We start from the raw sequence: 20,710 nt of genomic DNA on the forward strand, positions 1-20,710 counted from the left end.
TGAATGACAACACACATCAAGTGTCGAAACGTATAATTTGCTAAGGCTGCTAATTATTTCAAACATGTTTCAACGTTGAAAAAGATTTCAAGATATTATTTTTTGAAGGAAATGAATACATTTAGTTCAGAAAAATAAAAGTATAATAAGAGTACATAAGCCTTAAGTTTTCTTACTAATTTTATTTAAATTAATTTTTGCTGAGCATAAAATATCCTGTAACTCATAATCGATATTGTGTCTATTTAATAATAATTATAAGAGAAAATCCCAACTAATACGTTTGACCTAACAAGTGGGAATGCTCTCGGAGTCACATAGTCAGTAAGTCTTTTAGTAGTAAATTATATTACAGCAATTGACCATTATCCTCTATCAAAAGCCGCATACACGACACACTAAGAGCTTTTAAACGATTCCAATAATTCTGTATGTACCCTCATGTGTCCAATACAATGTTTGCTCTTGGTCTTTCTGTACAAGTTGATGGGCCTTTTATGTATTACTTAACATGTTCAACATACACTGATTATTTGTTCAATTTATTTATAAAGAACATTCGGATTTTTATCGTAATCAAACATCTTTTCTCTGGAGAGAGCAGAGTGAATCATATAGTACTTGAGAAAATGAGTAGATCAGCCAAAAATTAGTAATGGACATAAATAATTTTAATAACTCTACTAATAATTGTTCCTCAAGAAATTGGTTAACTTGATGACCAGTCTGAAACACCACTGCAATAGACATATATGTATTACAATTAACATCCTATTAAGTCATACAAATTTAAAACGGTGATTGCGCAAGATTTCCTAATTCGAACCATAATAATTAAGATCTTGTAGAAATGAGAACAAACATCTTACATCTATCAACAATTAAAACCAATAAATTTGAACATATGTCTAACGACAAACGAAAAAAATTATATGTTGTTCTACTTATAGTGTAGTAATTGAACAAAGCTCGTTTTAATTAAAAACGATTGCTGAAATAACAAAAACTTGGAAGTCAAGAATTGAGACGTCGCTGGTGAAGATATATTAATTAATCGCATTTGTAGGAGATAGTAGAAATTATATATAGCGTGATACAGATACGTTAGAAGATAATATAAAATTTTTATTACTTAATATTTTAAATTTATTGATGCATTGTAGAAAATTTCCAAAATTTTTTTCCCTTTTTTTATTTTGAACGCCGATGAGAACATTTTATATAAGTGTTGTTAGAAAACAACCCATTGGTTGACCGAAAAAAAATATCTAGAAAATGTGAGTATATGGATTTTGTATCATTGTAAAATCATTCGAAGCAATATTGATAATTCAAATTAAATAAATTAAGTAAATTATGGAAAAAATCACAAAAACCATATTACAATGTTAAACCAAATTCTGCTTAACTAATAAGATAATTACTTATTATGACAATAACCTCACCAGGAAGAGAAATGACAACCACTGGGATGCTTTTCAAAATCTATAGGTTTCGTTCTAATACCGATATATAATAAGTTGCAGTAAATTCCAGAAAGGCTATTTTCACTTAATAACATACTTTAGACCTGATCTGAATATTCTCATGAGTTTGAATAAAGATTTCGAGCCAAATATAGAACACAAATTTTGTATAGAGTTTTGTACACTTTCTTATATACTTTTTCCCATAAATTAATATCATGTATTATTTTTTCCCATTATTTGATAAAATTATACATACAAGTTTTTAAATAAAAGTGAAAGGTTTAAGGATAAATTTCTACAATAATTTATGTTAGTTTTGTATCAAATTTTGCAATTTCACATATGTATACAAACAATCGAACAAGTGGTAACGAAAATTTACATATTTCTCTTGTTGCTCTATTGTATTATTTAAATAATTATTTTTTATCATTCGTCACATATATGAAATATTTGATAATTGCAGACCATTTTCTTATAAAATAAAATATGTGAAGCAAATTAGCTCCGAATTAGATTAAGTATGTCATGATTTTATATACAAAAACAAAAAAAGTGCACAAAAAATATCGATGCCTAATATACTCATCGTTGAATTACAAAGTATTGAATTTTAATTAAAACTACTTTATTATTTACGGAAATGCTCTCCAATATAAAAATGTCAGGACGGTCCTAAAATACTGTTTTAAAACTTATTAAGATTTTTTTAATTTACTGATATTTTTTATTCATAATATGAAATTCTAAGCAATAGATACAAACGTATTTTACCAGAAAATTTCGTTATCTAATATCAAAAAATCGATAAAATTACAATATATAACTGAACTGATACACATGAAAATTTTAGAGAATTTTCCTCATACACTTCTCTCAAACATATTCTAGTTTCATCCCCAAATTTCAATTTATACCATTTTTAAAAAAATCGATAAGCTCAAAAAAGAGGCAAGAAAATGGTCATTTTTCACCGGTCATTTTTTGCGACATTATTCAAGATTATTAATCTCTTTTTCCATTTCGGCACGGTCACGTGACAATTTTTTTTAGACCCCCAACTTCAATAACTGCTAATTTTTAAAATTATTATTATTTTTAGTTTTTTCCATTTTTTCTGTACTTTTGTAAAGTTGATAAATAAATTAAAAATTATTTGTATTATAAATATTAAATTATAAAAAATGATAGTAAAAAAAATGGATCGCCTTTTTTACGATGATTTAAAAATGACCTAGAATTTACCCTCTCTATCTAACTTTTTCCCAACAAATCTTTTTCTGACCACCAGAATTTTATTTTATTTTTTTGCTAGCCGTGCAATTTTTTCAAGGCATGCATCAGTTTTAATGAAGGTTAATTGGAAGAGCAATTAAGTTCGCTCAACCTTCTATCTAAAACAAAACATATGTCTTTTATTAATGAGTGGCGCTCCACTCTTATTTTTATGATGAGAAATGCGTGGGAAAGGATTAAAAAATTACTAAACCGATAATCTACTATTTTATAGAAATAGACTCTCTATTTATTAATACTGAAAATTAAACTCTGTTTAATGGCATGTTCGAAGAACGTGCAAAAATATGTCCAAGCAAAATAAGACTTGATGAATCAGAATTGAAATTAAGCAACTTTTAAAATCGTGACGATAAAATTTTGAAGTGTTGGCACAGGCCATTATTTTACATTAATTAATATATTTTATATTTAAACCAATTTTGATAGGCCTATAATATTTTAGGTTGTTAGTTAGGACCATCAAAAAAATTGTCAAACCAAATTCACGAAAAAACATCAGGTCGATTGGATTGGACCAGAAACTAGTCAGCACGAATCCCAACTATATTTGTCAATTGAGTTCGTTTCAATTATGTATTATTTTTGCATATAGAATATTAAAATCAAACGTATTTATTTGTTATGGTAATGAGTGAGGAAAAAATCAAAATGCATTATACTATTTTATTAACATTTATTGTTATTACAAAGAGTAAGAAAAATCTTAATAATATCATTGGCCATTTGAATTGTCACTGAATCACACAAGATAGAACATATCTATATTAATGAAGGAACCAAATTCGATCATAACAATGAATCGATATACATATCTAAACTTATTCATGCACATACTTAAAATTACCTAAAATCTCAATAGCTGCTTTATTGAATAAATATATTTAGTTTTTCAATTATTATACCTCATGAGGTTATTCGATTTTGATGTTTTTCTCATATTTTTCCTAAATTGTTTTAACTTAACTTTTATTATTCGAAATTTTATTTATGACTAAGTTTTCTGTTTAAAACATACAATAGCTTTGTATTACCTACCTAACATATTTACAAGGATTAGTTAAACTTTCTCATTCACATAAAATCGATAATTGTGACATCAAGCAATAATCTATATATAAATAATATTGCAATTTTTGTTGAGTATTTAAACAAAGTATCAAGTGTCTCAAAAGTCTCTTTTATCAATTACGACATAAATAGAATAAAAGCAAAAACTAAATTTGACCAGGATTTTATCAATTTATATCGATTTCAAAAAGAGACTTTTATTTCTTTCAGAACTCTGACTATGAGTCCTGATATAAAATTCTGAGAGATTAAGTGATATGGTATAAAAAACGCCGAGTTTTATTATAAATCACATGCACAATTACAAATATTACATGTAGATATATTCTTAATAAGGGGTTGATCTCTAAAAACAGAGTTAAAATGATATATTATTATAGCATATAATATAATATAGGCTTTTGTTAAAAATTACAATTTTAACCATACAAGTTTAGATAACTTGCTAAGAAAAACAAATGGTTTGCTTAGAACTGGTATCACGTATTTTGTATAATTATAGCAGCAGTATTAAAATAAATCACATAAAACTGCCAGAATTTTAGGTGAATATATATAATAAAAAAATCTATATTTAAAATAGAAGCGCCTATAATGATTGATTCGAACGGCTAAATATTTTGCACTCATTCGAAAACTAAAAACTAACATTTGATCTCTTAGGCAAAATGCAAATCTACGTCAAATTTCTCGATATCTCGATAGTACAATATTGTTATTCATACTAATTTTCTTATAATTACAGTATGGCAAAAGTTACATTACCTAATACTTTAATTTTTGGTTAGTGATCGTGAAACATTTTCTTATTCCAATAAGTTTCGTCATCAAATAATTAAAATATCACTAAAATTCAACAAATAATTGCTGAATACATTCATTAAAATTTTTGTTCAATATTTACAAAAAAAATATTAAAATTTGGCATAATTTAGGCAATGTTGTATACGAATTATTTCTAAAAGGACGATATTGCTTTATGTACAAAATTTTAAATGTATTGTTTTTTTTTTCAATTTAATCCTATGTGGTAGAAGTATCATCTTGTTGATGATTTAGAAGTCCTTTCTTCTCTTCAGATCCTGGCATTAATCTCACATTATCTGAATCTGATGCACTATACATTGTTTCATATACGGGGTTTGCAAAATTGATCTAAAATCAGAAGATTTGTATAAATTAATATTGGAAAAATAAATTCTGTTAGTAAAACTATTCACAGTAAATTTAAATTAAATATAAATACTTACTTGCATAGATACTTACCTTAATAAATTTTTAGCAATCCTACGTATCAAATTATGCTAGCAAAACCTACACCAAATTGTTACACAAACTAGTAAAAAATATTCATGCTCATGAAAAAAATTCAAGCTCTAAACAGTTATTATGAAATGAATTCAATTAAATAGTAACAAAAAATGTGCAGGAATGATGTATGAACTAAAACCACATAAACATTTTTTGAATTAACAAGATTTTTGTGATTGATTCGGCACATTTATTTCTATCGCCTGAACTAAAAAAATTTTATAAGTTTTTTTCTGGCTATCGTAATGCATTTTTTTAAAAAAGAACCAAGGCGACATTTCAAAAACAGTGTTTTTATAATGTTGCTTATCATTCAAATATAAATAAGTACTAAATAAATACATTTTTTTTCCACCTAACTACAGATCTCTGATCTAACAAAACGAAGTGAAATATAATAAAAATTGCATGCGTTATCTACAGCATTATTTGATTTAAATTTTTAGTTATTTAGTTGATAAATCACATAATAGAATATGTTAATCTACATATTTTTAATATAATAAATAAAATATGTTAATCTACATGTAATATTAGTATAGGTTTAAAATTGATTGCTAGGTATAACGATGGACAATAAGAGGTCAATGAGACCATATATGAGGTTGAATATGTTTAACAAATTATATTAGATGTGCAAAAAATAAGTATATGATATATAATAATAAGTAATATGATACATAACATGAAAATATGAATGTTTGCAGTTTACACTATTGGGTTTGTTATAAAGCAATTGCAAACTTACCTTTAAGGGGCACACCTAGTTTGATAACCTAAAGAACAGCCATTTTTGGGAGTTTAAAAAAAAACGAGTGAATCCATATATTTAAAATTTGGAGGGTATATTTATACATGTTTTGAGAATATCCAGTAAAATTTTTGGAATAATATATTAAATATTTTTGAAATAACACGCGATCTGCGGCGACGCCAAAAAACTGCTGGAGTGATTGCAGCTTCATTCGTTAATAAAAATAAAAAAAAATTCCAGAAAGTAAAACATATTGTCTGTAAGATGACCCTCAGACAAAAAAATCAGAAACTGACAAAATGGCAGCATTTTGAAAAAAAGGTTAAATTTTTCTCAAAATTTTGGTCGTTTTTGGCCTGCCAAAATTCGATTTTTGATCAGATCAAAAAACTGGCGGGCCATCATATGGAGAACTATATAGAGGAGTTGCAAAAAAAATTGAGAGCGATCGGATCATTTGTCTCTCATCTGACTCCAGCAAATTCGAAAAATGCTATTTCGAGAAAAACGCGTTTAAAGATAAAATGATCGTTATACTATATACTATATATACATTTTTAAATGGCTGTAACTCAAAAACTATTTAAGATATCGATTTAAAATTTTAGTATGTTATTTTTAAAGGTATAACTTATCAAAATATGGAAAAATTCAAAATTCAATTTTTTGAAAATTCCACACTAGGTGTGCCCCAAGTGACCACTGTGTCTACAGTGTTATATAAGCATAGCATTTTGAATATATACTGATACCACATACTAGCATCAAAACGTAAATTACCAATAATCACATAATTATCAACTATCACTAACCTTATCAGTAGATGTCGGGTACGGCTGCTCTCTCTCAGTCGGTTCTTCCCCAAGATCTTCCAAGTAAATTGGATTCGTTATTTCCAAATTATCATTACGTAATCTGGAATGTGTGAACGGCGTATGCGTTCTTCTCCTTTGAATTACATAAAATGCTGCACACACCATTCCTACGACTAATAACACCACGGTGACACCAATGGCAACTCCTGCAATTATTTGACCAGTTTCGACGTGGGAATCCTCGGCTGTGGAATAACCTGTAGCCAGGGATGCACATCGAGAACCAGTATAACCTTCTTTACACCTGTACAAAAAACAAAACAAGTTAATTGATATAGCAATAAAAATAACTGGCAAACCAAAATTATGGTATTGGTGTACTTACAGGCATATAGGCATATAATCATTATCTCTCGGATATTGGCATGTAGCGCCGTTCAGACAATAATTTTCACAATCGTCAGGTATTTCGCAAGTAGAACCATGCCATCCATCAATACAATGACAATGTGGTACGGAATCGAGAGCTTTTAAGGTACATATACCTTTGTTTTCACAATGATTTTCACAGGGATGCTGATGACCGAAATAAATCTGCAATTGTAAAAAAATTAGATATTCTTATCATTCATCATTCAAGACAATAACAAATATTTATAGATCCAGCATGACATAATCGTAATGATCAATTTATGCAAATATGTTTAGTTAATTGAAACATGCTGGCGGAAATCATAATACTAATTTCTGTTAATTGAGCATTTCTGATCATAGTACTATATTATAGCTACTTTTTTGAAGATTTTTTTAGAATGATAAGTGTGTTCATAAATACCTCACAATTTTCTCCACCGTAAGTATCAGCACATCGACATAAAGCCAAGTTGTTTATAATTTCACAAATTCCGCCGTTCAGGCAAGGAGTTCGGTCTGCGCAATTGCTCATTGCTGTACCATTCGAACAGACTGAAAGATAAAAAAAATGTTATCAAATTATTTGTAAAAATTTAACATACAAACGCCCCAGAGGCGTAGGTGTCGTATCAGCTGGTTTAATTATACGAAGCCTCCAACGTTGGTAAGCAAAAATTAATAAACTTTCTAAATTTTCCATATAGGCGAAATTTATAGAACAACCAAAATCATGAAATATTAATGATTTAATAAATCAGTTTGCATAAATGATTTAATAATTCAGTTTGTCGGAAAAAAGCAAAAGGAGTGTACATTTTATTTAAATTGTTTGTAAAAATTTTGAGAAAACGTGCCAGATAATTAGTAAATATTTTCATTCTAATTTAGGAGAAAACTTTACGCTTTTTGAGGGTAGCCAAAAAAAATTTTTATATAGAGCCCCTCCAAAGCACGCTCTGAAACGCCCATATTTATTTGAAAGATAACTTCAATACGAAGCGAACTATATTATTTGATTGAACAGTCATAATTTTGCTGAACTATAAAACTCCCAAACAAAACTAGAACATTATTTAACCCTTTCCACTCGCTAATTCCGGAATTAGTATGTATTTTGCCATACTCAGGTCATTAAAAATAAATTAAATGCGGAAGTTATTAAAAATAAATTAAATAAGTTGGTTATAATTACACGAGTTACTTATAACTATTACTTATTATTATTGTTATTTTTATTATTTGATTAGCATTTATTTATTTATTAAATCCTTGTATATTTTCTCACTTTTTCTCTTTATTTTTATTGTCAACATAGTGAATAATAAAAAAAAATTCTCTTAATAAAAAAAAATCTTATATTAAACACTACCTAAAGCATTTAATATCTACTAATTAAAAAAATCTATTTATATTACAAAAAATATTGTTTTGCTGGAATTGTACAAATTACAAGAATGATTTATTAAAAATATAAGTGTCTAATACAATTAATATATATTATTATAATATTTTTAACAAATTTATAAAAAAAATGCGGTATATTTATTACCTTTATTTCAAGGCTTTTCCAAGAATATTCCTTTTTAACTTCCCGTAGGGCAAGTTATAGTAATCGCAAAAAAATCGAAAATGAAAATTTTTATATATCTTTACGTTTCAGAGGTTTCTGAACATTTTGGCATACCTTAGAAAAAATGGATGTATGTGTGTGTGTGTGTGTGTATGTGTGTGTGTATGTATGTATGTGTGTGTATGTATGTGCGGATACAAATTTTCGTCGACGATTTCGGGAACACGGATCAACCGATTTGAATAATTCAAAAAACATTCGATCCGTATTCATAAGGCGACGTGCTGATTAGTTTTTTGGCAAAGGCAGGTCAAGCCGTTCCGAAGATACGGGGCAAAAAGTTCCGAAAACGGTAACTCAGTTTTTAAGAGAACGGAGCGTCCGATTTTAATAATTCAAAAAACATTTTATTTGTATTGACAAGATAAAGAATCGATACAACTTTCATGAAGGTAGGTCCAGCGGTTTCGGAGATATAGAGGAAAAAGTAAAAAAATGAGCCATTTGGCGGTCAAAAATGATCATTAGACATATGCACATCAAATTATCAGACATTTTATAGAGATTTTAACAATAAGTATACATTTTGTTAACATCCCTATTGGTTCCGTACCAATGCTTATGCGTTAGACAGCGACGCGGCGCTTACGCGCTTTATATTTTGTCCCTAGGTAGTTAAAGCAGTACGATTGCTTGAAAAAAAAGTTCAGATCTTCCACAATATGTCAAAATAAAGAAAAAAAAATTTTTTTCAAAAAAAAAAAAATTTTTTTAAAAAAAATTTTTAAAAAAAAAGTTTTTTTTCAAAAAAAACTAATTTTTGTCCAATTTATAGTTTCTCAAAAATCTTATTTTTTAAAACTAATTTTTTTCAAAAATGTTAATCGTTTTAAAAAAAAATAATAATTTTTGGTACGGGAAGTTCCAGCAATTTGCCTTAAGGCACGATGCCCTAATTGCCTTAAGACAGAATTCCACTTACAGCTAGTTATAACTACAATCATCCAAACTTTAGGCTCACATTGACCACGTCTATGTCACACACAAAAAATCACTACACTTATTATAATTACTATTTTTTAAATTTTATTTACTAAATTTCCAAATCATTTCTATTATCAGCTTCGCAAATAACATGTATGTTCTGTTGATTGACACATCCTGACTAGATTAATAAACGATATGTATATTTAGCGCGGCAGCAAATAACTGAAATGCTGGGTTTTTCTGCAAATCCGAGAAGTGTTCAACTCAAAGAACTGAGTAAATCAAAAATACCCATGAAAATTCGATAAATAGTATTACACAATAATGACTAAATAGAAAATTATTTAATAGCAATAAAAAGATTTAACTTCTTATCATTTTACACTACACCGGCTTTAAATAATTTAATATTAGCCTTGAAACTATCGTACATCAATTTCGATTTCTACAAATACTTATGTGTTGTCAGCTGACTTTCACAAATCGCAATAATGCTAATAAGAAATAATTTTGCTTTGACTGTCATCATCAATCAAAATTGCTGCAATTTCTTTTTAAATATTGCATAAAGAATAATTTTCCGTTATACATAATTAAAGATTCTGTTATAAATAAAATTTAGTAGCTGATGTCATATATGAAATATTATGTATGATCTAGTAAATGTATATAGTTTTAATGATTGGAATATCAACTAATGGAGTGTATGGCATCGTGCCTTAAGCCAAATTGCTGGAACTTCCCGTACCGTAATTAAAAAGCTTGGTACGGAATCCAAAAAAATTCACACAAAATGTGTACACTTTATTAAAATCTCTATAAATCATCAGATAATTTGAAGTACATATGTCCAATAAACATTTTTGAACGATAAATTACATTCTTTTAACTTATTATTAATGAAAGTCCATAACCGCTGGACATGCCTTCCCAAAAATTTAATCAGTTCTTCATCTTGTCAATACAAGTAAAATGTTTTTTGAATTATTAAAATCTGACGCTCCGTTCTCTTAAGATCTGAGTTATCGTATTTGGCACTTTTTGCCCCGTATCTTCGGAACGGCTAGACCTTCCTTCGCCAAAAACTAATCAGCACGTCTCCTTATCAATACGAATCGAATGCTTTTGAATTATTCAAATCGGTTGATCGATGTTCCCGAAATCGTCGTTGAAAATTTGTATCCGCACACACACACGCACATACACACATACACACACATATATACATCATTTTTTTCTAAGTTTTGCCAAAATATTCAGAAACCTTTGAAACGTAAAGATATATACATATTTTCATTTTCGATTTTTTTGCGATTAGTATAACTTACCCTACGGGAAGTTAATAAAAGTTTTATGAATTTTTTATATAAAATTTCGGTTCAAATTCGAAGAATCAATCAGCCAAAAATACTACCAAGTTTCTTATTATCCTAATATTTGATAATTTTCAAAGTTTTCGAAATAATACAGAAATCTAACGACAATGAACGCTCTAAATATTTCTATTTTTGAGCATTAAATATGAAAATTTATACTTTCTTCCTAGATATTATATAACGCAATATTCAACGTCAATATTTACTTTGATATTTTCGCTATAGACATGTCCTAGTATTTAATTTTGGCTACACGTATAAATACTAATATATAATTTGACAAAAACAAACACAAAACCACAAAATGTAAATTATGTGTAGGTCTACTTGCCTATAAGTCAAATATTGAAAATTAATTCAAAATCATGTAAAAAATATCAGTGTTCTTGTACCCAAGGTGTGATACTCAATATCCCCATATTGTTTTTTTATGACAATTATTACTTACATGATTTTCCTGGATCCTGGTTGCACAGATCGATCTCGCACCGCCTGCCTGCATATCTGTCTGGACATTCGCAAGTCATTTGCTTCAGACTCGGATGACATATTCCATTGTTCAGACAGTGATATTTGCAAGCATCTTGCTCACATCTTTTGGCCGGTGTATCCACTATGACAACGGCACACAGGACCATTACTTGTTAATACACATTGACCATGATTTCTGCCAAAAGAAAATGAGATTTGGTGAGATTACAAATACGCTAAGTGTAATCTGGTTTTTAGTAGATATGATTGCGAATTAATAATAATATGTATTGTATATATGTAGCTGCATATTTTTTCTTACCGGCAGTGGTCATCGCAATCCGATTTTTGACAATATGTTCCACTGTATCCTTGAGGACATTTACAAATGAACTGCCCAGTGCCATCAGAAGTACAAACGCCAGCGTTTTGACATTGGAGACTTGTGCACTGCTCACATCTTTAAAACATGATAATAATTCTAAAGTGGTTGGTATTGGTATTTTGCCTTCGATGAAAGGTCTAATTTTGGCAAATGCCAAAAAAACGATAATCATTTTTGCAAACTTTTAAGAATTTTAAAATTAAACGAGTTGTCGTAGGGCCGTAATATTTTAGTATGATCTATAAGACTATGGTATCTACCGCCAAAAAATCTCATAAAAATAGTCGAATTTTTTTTAAAACTTTATTATGAGAAAACGACAAAGCCGATCTTTACCAAAAACTAATCAGCATGATTCCCAACCAATATCTTTCGAACGGTTTTTGAAATTTCAAACCCGGTTCAGAATTGCTGGCTAAAACGTGGACGAAAATTTTTTCACTTTTCTGCTATTTACAAATAAACGGCTTCGCTGATCGTCGCGCAAAATTGATAAACGCTAGTTCTCATCGAGATACATCGAATGGCTTTTAAATTTTTGAAATCGGTCCAGCCGTTTTTGAAAAAACGTCGATTCACGGCAAAAAGTCTGTTCACACACACACACACATACTTTTTCCAAATTTGGTCTCATTCGATTCAGAATAGCTTGAAACATCGAGGAAACATAAAATTAGCCAATCGAATTTTTTTATGAAAACATAAACGTGTCCTTAGATAAATTAATAAAAAAGGATGCATAAATAAATATATTTGTCAAAGGAACATCTTTCCAATTTATTCCAACCACAATTTATTGCCAAAATTTCTGATCTTACCTATCTCCAATAAATCCTGGTGCGCAATTACATTTAGGCAGATGTAACGCTGATATATAGCAAGTACCACCGTTAGCGCAATGATCTCTGCAAGCGTCGGCTGGTATCTCACAACGTTCACCAGTCCATTCTGGCGGACAATTGCACTTAGGTGTTGGCGGCGCATTTTGACCACTAGATGACATTAGATCGAAGTAGCAGAAACCTGGATAACGGAGAAAAACAATTAAAAGTCTTAATTTCTTATCAAATCAAAACAGCGAGAAAGAAAAACTGAAAATATAAAAATATATAAATGCTTAAATCTATTCTTCTCTAATTTACCTTTATTGTGACAATACTGGGAACATCTGTAATGTTGACAAAATTCTCCATCATAATGTGGTGGGCATAAACATTTAGGTACATTGTCATGAAGCTGACATACGCCAGTATTACATTTCAAGTTGCATAAAACGGCATTACGGCCTGGTTTACATTGAACCTGCCAAACATAAAAAATAAAAAATCAACTAATTGTAAAATAGAATTCATTCAACGATTAAAAATTAATTAATGCAGATACGCACTTCAGTATTAACTATCTGCTCTATTAGCCCGTCTGGACAGACACAAGTACGTCCAAGTTCTTGAGTGCTTAATAGGCACATAGCAGTTTGATGGCAGACAGATTCATCACATGGGTTAGTGACTAAAACATAAATAAATATGTGTTATTTTCAATGTATAAGTTTTAATATATAAATTATATTTTTCAAATTATTTACCGTTGCTGCTTTGTTGTTTATGTTCCTGAACCAATACTATATCGGACACTCTATTCAATCCACGAACTAAAAATGAAACATCACCATGCCCAAATTTATTTATTCTCAGCACATTATATGTTGTCAAAGTTGATATGTAAACATAATCTTCAAATACTTCTAATTTGAATGGTTTTTCTCCTAAAACACAATTTCTTTTAAAATTTGAATCAAATCAATAGTAGTTGTGTCTTATTATAAATTACCTCCAGTAAAACGATGTATTATTTTTCTATCCCTGCCACTTAGAGTAATGCTTTCAATGGTTTGTCCTTTGGCATCTGCCCAATATAACCTGAAATGAAACAAGGAAATGAAACTATGGCTTTGATGTAAAAGCGACAAAAGTACTTAGAATAACACTTCAAAAATATTGGTAAACTTACACAACACGAAACAAACAAAATTATGCTATTCATACAACTACCTTTTAGCAGGATAATCTAAGGCCAAGCCAGTTGGCCAATAAATTTTACTGTTGATAAGCATTTTTCTCTTATTACCATCCATGCTTGATAATTCAATATTTGGATTACGTCCCAATGTCGACCAAATCATAACTCTAAGTGCCAAAAATTACTATTAATATATATTTATTCATAATAAATATCAAAAATAAAAGCTCACCTGAGATAGGGATCTAAAACTATATCATTTGGAAAATCTAATGATTTATCAATAAGAGTTCTCTTTTTCTTTCCATCCAAATCGCAAACTGAAATACTATTATGTACTGAGTCTGTCCAATAAAGCATTTTATTTATCCAATCAACTGCTAGACCATTGGGATATTGCAGCCCAGATTCCATCTGAATAAAAAAAAGATCAACAACCTTTAGCTTTGACATAATTTAATATTCGTTGTTAAATTGCCAAAAAATAAATATTCGATTCAATATATGCAAGGGGGCGTCCGTTTTTCACATAGAGTTTTTAGGGGGAGGAGAGGTTTGACAAAAAATCATAAAATATCACAAAATATCTCCATCGGGGTAGGGAGGGGTATAGTGAGATATCATGTGTAATTATTTTACACCAATTTTTATCCGACTTGAGTCATATCTGGGCAAAGTCATATCCGGGCGGAGTCATATCCGGCTGGAGTTACATCCGGGCCAAGTCATGTCTGGTCGGAGTCATATCCGACTGGAGTCATATCCGACCGGAGTCATATCCGAGCCGAGTCATATCCCGATGGAGTTATATCCGGACGGAATCATATCCGGACGGAGTCATATCCGGGTGGAGTTATATCCGAGCGAAGTCATCACCGGGCGGAGTTATATCCGGGCGGAGTCATATCCGACCAGAGTTATATCCAGCTGGAGTCACATCCGGCTGGAGTCATATCCGACCGGAGTCATATCCGACGGGAGTCATATCCGACCGGAGTCATATCCGACCGAAGTCATATCCGGCTGGAGTCATATCCGGCTGTAGTCATATCCGACCAGAGTCATATCCGGCTGGAGTCATATCCGAGCGAAGTCATCACCGGGCGGAGTTATATCCGGGCGGAGTCATATCCGACCGGAGTTATATCCGGCTGGAGTCATATCCGGCTGTTGTCATATCCGACCGGAGTCATATCCGGCTGGAGTCATATCCGACCGGAGTCATATCCGACTGGAGTCATATCCGACCGGAGTCATATCCGACCGAAGTCATATCCGGCTGGAGTCATATCCGACCGGAGTTATATCCGACCGGAGTTAAATCCGACCGGAGTCATATCCGAACGGAGTCATATCCGACCGGAGTCATATCCGACTGGAGTCATATCTGACCGGAGTCATATCCGACCGGAGTCATATCCGACCGAAATCATATCCGACCGGAGTCATATCCGACCGGAGTCATATCCGGCTGGAGTCATATCCGACCGGAGTCATATCCGACCGGTGTTATATCCGAGCGGAGTCATATCCGAACGGAGTCATATCCGAACGGAGTCATATCCGAGCGGAGTCATATCCGGCTGGAGTTATATCCGACCGGAGTCATATCCGACCGGAATCATATCTGAACGGAGTCATATCCGACCGGAGTCATATCCGGCTGAAGTTATATCCGACCGGAGTCATATCCGACCGGAGTCATATCCGAGCGGAGTCATAGCCGGCCGGAGTCATATCCGGCTGGAGTCATATCCGACCGGAGTCATATTCGACCGGAGTCATATCCGCCTGGAGTCATATGCGAATGGAGTCATATCTGGGCGGAGTCATATCCGAGCGGAGTCATATCCAGATGGAGTTATATCCTAGCGGAGTCATATCCGGATGAAGTTATATCCTAGCGGAGTCATATCCGAGCGGAGTTATATCCGGGCGGAGTCATATCCGACCGGAGTCATATCCGAGCGGAGTCATATCCGGGTGGAGTTATATCCGAGCGGAGTCTTATCCAGATGGAGTTATATCCGGGCGGAGTTATAACCGGGCTGAGACATATTCGGGCGGAAACATATTCGTACGGAGTCATATCCGGGAGTTATATCCGGGAGTTATATCCGAGCGAAGTCATGGACTACAAAAATCTAACTTGATGAAATTTATTGAGGATTTTAGGGGGAGGGCGGTTTGACAAATAATCACGAAATATCACGTGGGGGAGGAGGGGTAAAGTAAGACGTCACGTGTATTTATTTTTTACCAAACATTTAAAAAAAATACAATTTTTTCTCGTAACTAAAAATACACGAAATTTAAAATCTTTATTAATTAAGAAAATCGACCGTGCAAGGTATTTAAAAAAAATTATATCGAGGAGTTATATCCGGGCAGATACATATCGGGCCGGAGTTATATCGGGGCAATGTCATATCCGACCGGAGTCACAGCCGGTTGGAGTTATATCCGGGAGAAGTCATAGTCGCCATATGGACTACAAAAAACTAACTAGACGAAATTTACTTAAATGTAGTAATAGTAATATTTACCACTGTCTGTATTGATTCAGAACTTCTAGTTACACGATCAGAAGAACTAATATTAGATCGCATTTTCAATTTTTGAATTTTCTTCATATGATGGTCAGTCCAGAAAATATATGATACTGGTTTTCCCCACAAAATATCTATTGACTCCAACTTGTAACTAAAAGAAGAGTACAAATAATATGCATTAAACATATATTCATACAATATAATTTTGAATTTTACCTTGGAGCATTATTTGTTTTCTCTAAAAGTTGATTATGTGAATCTTCGCCAGCTTTATATGGATTAATGGTGCGAAGGTCAGCATCACTTGCTACCAAAAGCAATGCCGGTTTACCTGTATAAAAATTGTATTATATATGTAATTAATTTAATCAAATAATATTCAAAATCAATAATCAAAGAGAACACTTACCAGTAGCTTGACAAGTCGCATTTTTTCCTAATTCTCCCATTTCATAACCAGGGCTACATCTTAAATTATAATATAAAACTGTTAAATAATTTTAAATACATATATGTATTACCAACAAATATTAAACAGAACTTTTTAAATTTAAATCCATTTAAAATATTTAACATACTTGCAAGCATAATTTCCAGCTTTTTTCTCCAAACAAATTTGTGAACAAGTTCCAAACAGACATGGTGGTTTTGTGCAATACTCTTCATCGCTGTTATCAAAACAATCATTGTTTCCTGGAAAGCAGTAATCATAAAATTATAAAGTGTAAATGAATAAATACTTCTTTTCAAATAACAAGAATAGTATGCTTTTATATCTTACTTACCATCACACTGTAGTTTTAATGAAACACAAAGTCCATTAACACAACGAAACTCGGTTGGATGACACACATGTTTAGAAGCACAAACTGTATTTAACTCATCAGATCCATCACCACAATGATCAACACCATCACATATTTTATGTGTCTCCACACATTTATGATTTGAGCATCTAAATTGTTTAACAACATAAACATAATGAGCGAGAATTAACATAAAATTTTAACTCAAACAATTTAACCATTACTATAAACTAATATCTAATTTTTTATACTCTTAACCGTATTTAATTATACCTGTATTTCCCAGGTTCACAAGCTAAATCCGCACATAAAGAAGAATCTTCATCGGAACCGTCACCACAATCATCCTGACCATCGCATCTCCAAGAGAGCGATATGCACTGATCATTCCTGCACGTAAACTGATTACTCAAACATGAGTCCTTGCAGTTAATTTCGTCAGAACCGTCTGCGCAATCAGTATCACCATCGCATTGCCATGTCCTTGATGTTACAAAATAACATTGAAATTTTAATAAATAATATTTCAGTAATATTTATTGATTTAAAATTAACTTTCAAGTGCAATTACATTATTTACTTACTTATAAATACAGAATGGTGGATTGTGGCATTGGAATTCATTAGATGAGCAAGTCGTATTGCAACCAATTTCATCAGAATGGTCTTCGCAGTTGTAAGCCCCATCACAACGATGAGATCCCCTAACGCATATTCCATTCTGGCATCTGATTAAAAAAACATTTTATTATAATACATAGAACACTTTTATGAGAAATTTATAGCTTATTATTTCGCACCTGAATTCACTTTCTGAGCAATTCCTGGGCTGGCATCCTGCTTCATCGCTGTTATCGCCGCAATCATTTTCGTAATCACATCTCCAACGACCAGGAATACATCTATAATAGATAATACCATACATATAAATAGTAGTTCACTATGTATGAAATCTACTCCAAAACTAAGTGTTGAATTGGATAATCGTATTACATATATTCCAAATATAAGCAGAGAAATTTTTGTTATAAACGAAATGAAAGTAATCTAATGACTACTTTGTATGTAACTTACTTATTATTAGAACATTTGAAATAAGTTGGTTCACAAGTGTGATGATCAGGTGAGCTGCAACTTGCAGGTTCGTCCTCACCACCTGCACAATCGAAATCGCCATCGCAACGCCAGGATTGAGGAATGCACCGTCCTGTATTACATCTAAAAAATAAATATATAAATATTTGATTCAATATCTTTTACTTTAATAAGTGCTAGTTTCATATCTACTTCGAACTCTATGCAGATCCTCCAAATATAAATAATATATCATTATTTTTTTTTATTTGGTTCACAATTTGCAAGAAAACATGTTAAGAATTACAAATATCATATTAATAATTCATAATTTAATTTTACCTGAAACTATCTGGAGGACAACTTCTTTCTTGACAATCCATTTCTTCGTCTGATCCGTCTGTGCAGTCATTATCACCGTCGCAAACCCAAACTGGAGGAATGCATTTTCCATTCTTACAAGTGAACTACAATAACAACAAATAATATTTAATGATAAACTATAGAAAAGATTTTAAATTCTTTGGGTATATAAATAAAAAAATTACCTGAGTTGGCAAACAGGTTTTAGCTTGGCAATCGTGTTCATCATCGCCTAACAAACAATCAGGAACTCCATCGCACTGTTTTTTCATAGAAATACATCTATCGGGTATCGTTCCATTACCCTTGCATTTAAATTGTGTGCTGAGACAAGTATACTGTGAAATATAGAATATGATTATTTAATTTAGTAAAAGTCTGAGTGAATTATAAAAAAAAATATATTCTTAAATAATTAACTATTTAATTGTGAAAATTTGTTGAGATTTCTAATGTTAATAAATAATTCAAATTAATTAAATCAGAAAAATATGATAAATTTATTTAAAATTAAGATGTATATATTATGGTAGTTATTGTTCATTAACTAGTAATTTATATAAGTTTGCGCAATGGGGTTTAATTATTTTTTTTTACCTTATCACATTCCTTTTCATCGCTGCCATCTCCACAATGATCACTTCCATCACATAATAGAGAAGGATGTATGCAATGATTATTTGAACATTGGAATTGACCGGGATGGCATACAAAGTTTGGACAAGTTGCTGGTTCATCTGAGCCATCACCGCAATCATCCTACAATAAAATAGAAATTTTATTCTAAAATGATTACAAACTATAGAAAAACATATTATGTAAATAATTGAGATAATTTTACCTGAGTGTCACATCTCCACCAAAATGGTATACATTTGTAAGTACTGGCACATACAAAATGTGCCCCAGTACAATTAGCATTACATGCTTTTCCATCAGGTGCAAGGACAAATCCTTCTGGACAAGCACATTTATAACCAGGTTCCTCTGGCGTTAAGAGACAAAGTGTAGAACAGTTTGCTTTGCTACATTTATCATCTGACGCTAAAAGTATTAATTCATTTTTAACATTATTATAACTGATGATAACAGTAACATTACTTGAAAGTTTTTCTACTTACGCGTAATTTGGCGGTACGGATGATAAACTCTAATATCCATAGGACGATGCACTAAAGTTGTTATATTTTTACATTGATCTCCTCTATATTTATGACATCTTTCAATAGATTTTGTTTCCCAGTCTGTCCAGTAAACATAATCCTCCCAAACTGCTAATGCAAACACATGATGCAAGCGGAGTGAAGGTTCATTAGCTAAAAAGAAGAATAGTTTTAAAGTAATAATCGAGATAATTTTATATTTGTATTAAACATTTTAAGATAAAACATTATCATTAAATTATGACCTATTACCTCTGCTAACTATAATTTTCCTGTTATTTCCTTCAAAATCTGAAACAGCAATGTAATCTTCTCTTGCATCAGCCCAGAATAACTCCTGTGTTTCAAAATTGATGGTAAGAGCATTAGGCCAGCCTAGCGAATCATTCACAATTATCCTCTGATTAGATCCATCCATTCCAGCTTTTCCAATATGAGGAAGATCGCCCCAGTCCGTCCAGTACATGTATCTAAAAATATAAATGTTTGTAAATATATTAATTATAAATACTAATATAGTTGCAAAAAGTTACCCTGCATGTGAATCTAATGCAATAGCTCTAGGTTCTTGTAAACCATTCTTAATTAACACTTTACGATATCTTCCATCTAGTTTTGAAACTTCAATGGTGTCTGATCCTTTATCACACCAATAGAGATTTCTTGCAACCCAATCTACAGCCAATCCATCTGGATTTTGAAGAGTTGAAGAATGGAGTAGCTAAAAAAATAATATCTAGATAACAATCATGAAATAAATTCAATACAACAATATCAACATCAATATAATCTTTTCTATATAAATTATTTAATA

At 31.3% G+C, this 20,710-nt stretch overlaps 2 protein-coding genes across 2 annotated transcripts in view; both read right to left on the bottom strand.

Moving 5' to 3' along the window:
* Positions 1 to 4,770: 4,770 nt before the first annotated feature.
* Positions 4,771 to 11,612, bottom strand: LOC113386310 (low-density lipoprotein receptor-related protein 1-like). The gene is made up of 6 exons (XM_026624099.1): positions 11,512 to 11,612; positions 9,683 to 9,732; positions 7,552 to 7,682; positions 7,102 to 7,310; positions 6,714 to 7,020; positions 4,771 to 4,991 (listed from the first exon to the last, which is right to left on the bottom strand). The coding sequence occupies exons 1-6, from the start codon at positions 11,610 to 11,612 to the stop codon at positions 4,860 to 4,862; spliced, it is 930 nt and encodes a 309-aa protein (XP_026479884.1). The 3' UTR covers positions 4,771 to 4,859.
* The window catches only part of LOC113386311 (prolow-density lipoprotein receptor-related protein 1), a 113,756-nt gene continuing 104,563 nt past the window's right edge, over positions 11,518 to 20,710 (bottom strand). The window contains exons 60-84 of the mRNA XM_026624100.1: positions 20,430 to 20,617; positions 20,149 to 20,366; positions 19,855 to 20,049; positions 19,575 to 19,777; positions 19,331 to 19,492; positions 18,919 to 19,071; positions 18,713 to 18,837; positions 18,371 to 18,514; positions 18,097 to 18,198; positions 17,881 to 18,024; positions 17,570 to 17,779; positions 17,276 to 17,445; positions 17,069 to 17,183; positions 16,900 to 16,958; positions 16,707 to 16,821; positions 16,485 to 16,641; positions 14,171 to 14,352; positions 13,971 to 14,105; positions 13,750 to 13,838; positions 13,505 to 13,684; positions 13,307 to 13,428; positions 13,062 to 13,221; positions 12,738 to 12,942; positions 11,857 to 11,994; positions 11,518 to 11,730 (exon numbers count right to left, since the gene is read on the bottom strand). Of these exons, the coding sequence (XP_026479885.1) occupies positions 11,652 to 11,730; positions 11,857 to 11,994; positions 12,738 to 12,942; positions 13,062 to 13,221; positions 13,307 to 13,428; positions 13,505 to 13,684; positions 13,750 to 13,838; positions 13,971 to 14,105; positions 14,171 to 14,352; positions 16,485 to 16,641; positions 16,707 to 16,821; positions 16,900 to 16,958; positions 17,069 to 17,183; positions 17,276 to 17,445; positions 17,570 to 17,779; positions 17,881 to 18,024; positions 18,097 to 18,198; positions 18,371 to 18,514; positions 18,713 to 18,837; positions 18,919 to 19,071; positions 19,331 to 19,492; positions 19,575 to 19,777; positions 19,855 to 20,049; positions 20,149 to 20,366; positions 20,430 to 20,617 (3,750 nt within the window). The 3' untranslated portion in view covers positions 11,518 to 11,651. The remainder of the gene's footprint in view (positions 11,731 to 11,856; positions 11,995 to 12,737; positions 12,943 to 13,061; positions 13,222 to 13,306; positions 13,429 to 13,504; positions 13,685 to 13,749; positions 13,839 to 13,970; positions 14,106 to 14,170; positions 14,353 to 16,484; positions 16,642 to 16,706; positions 16,822 to 16,899; positions 16,959 to 17,068; positions 17,184 to 17,275; positions 17,446 to 17,569; positions 17,780 to 17,880; positions 18,025 to 18,096; positions 18,199 to 18,370; positions 18,515 to 18,712; positions 18,838 to 18,918; positions 19,072 to 19,330; positions 19,493 to 19,574; positions 19,778 to 19,854; positions 20,050 to 20,148; positions 20,367 to 20,429; positions 20,618 to 20,710) is intronic.

Source organism: Ctenocephalides felis, unplaced genomic scaffold (assembly GCF_003426905.1).
Source record: "Ctenocephalides felis isolate EL2017-DRISC unplaced genomic scaffold, ASM342690v1 CF-g0.4_SCAFFOLD_03571, whole genome shotgun sequence".
NCBI classification, from domain to species: Eukaryota; Metazoa; Arthropoda; class Insecta; order Siphonaptera; family Pulicidae; genus Ctenocephalides; species Ctenocephalides felis.

Excerpts from the sequence above, each read along its gene's own strand:
- LOC113386310 (XM_026624099.1), bottom strand. The coding sequence starts at position 11,612 with ATGTCATCCGAGTCTGAAGCAAATGACTTGCGAATGTCCAGACAGATA. Across the intron at positions 9,733-11,511 it reads CCAGGATCCAGGAAAATCAT|ACGTGGTCAATGTGAGCCTA; the intron begins GTAAGTAATAAT and ends TGTGTGACATAG. Across the intron at positions 7,311-7,551 it reads ACGGTGGAGAAAATTGTGAG|ATTTATTTCGGTCATCAGCA; the intron begins GTATTTATGAAC and ends TTACAATTGCAG.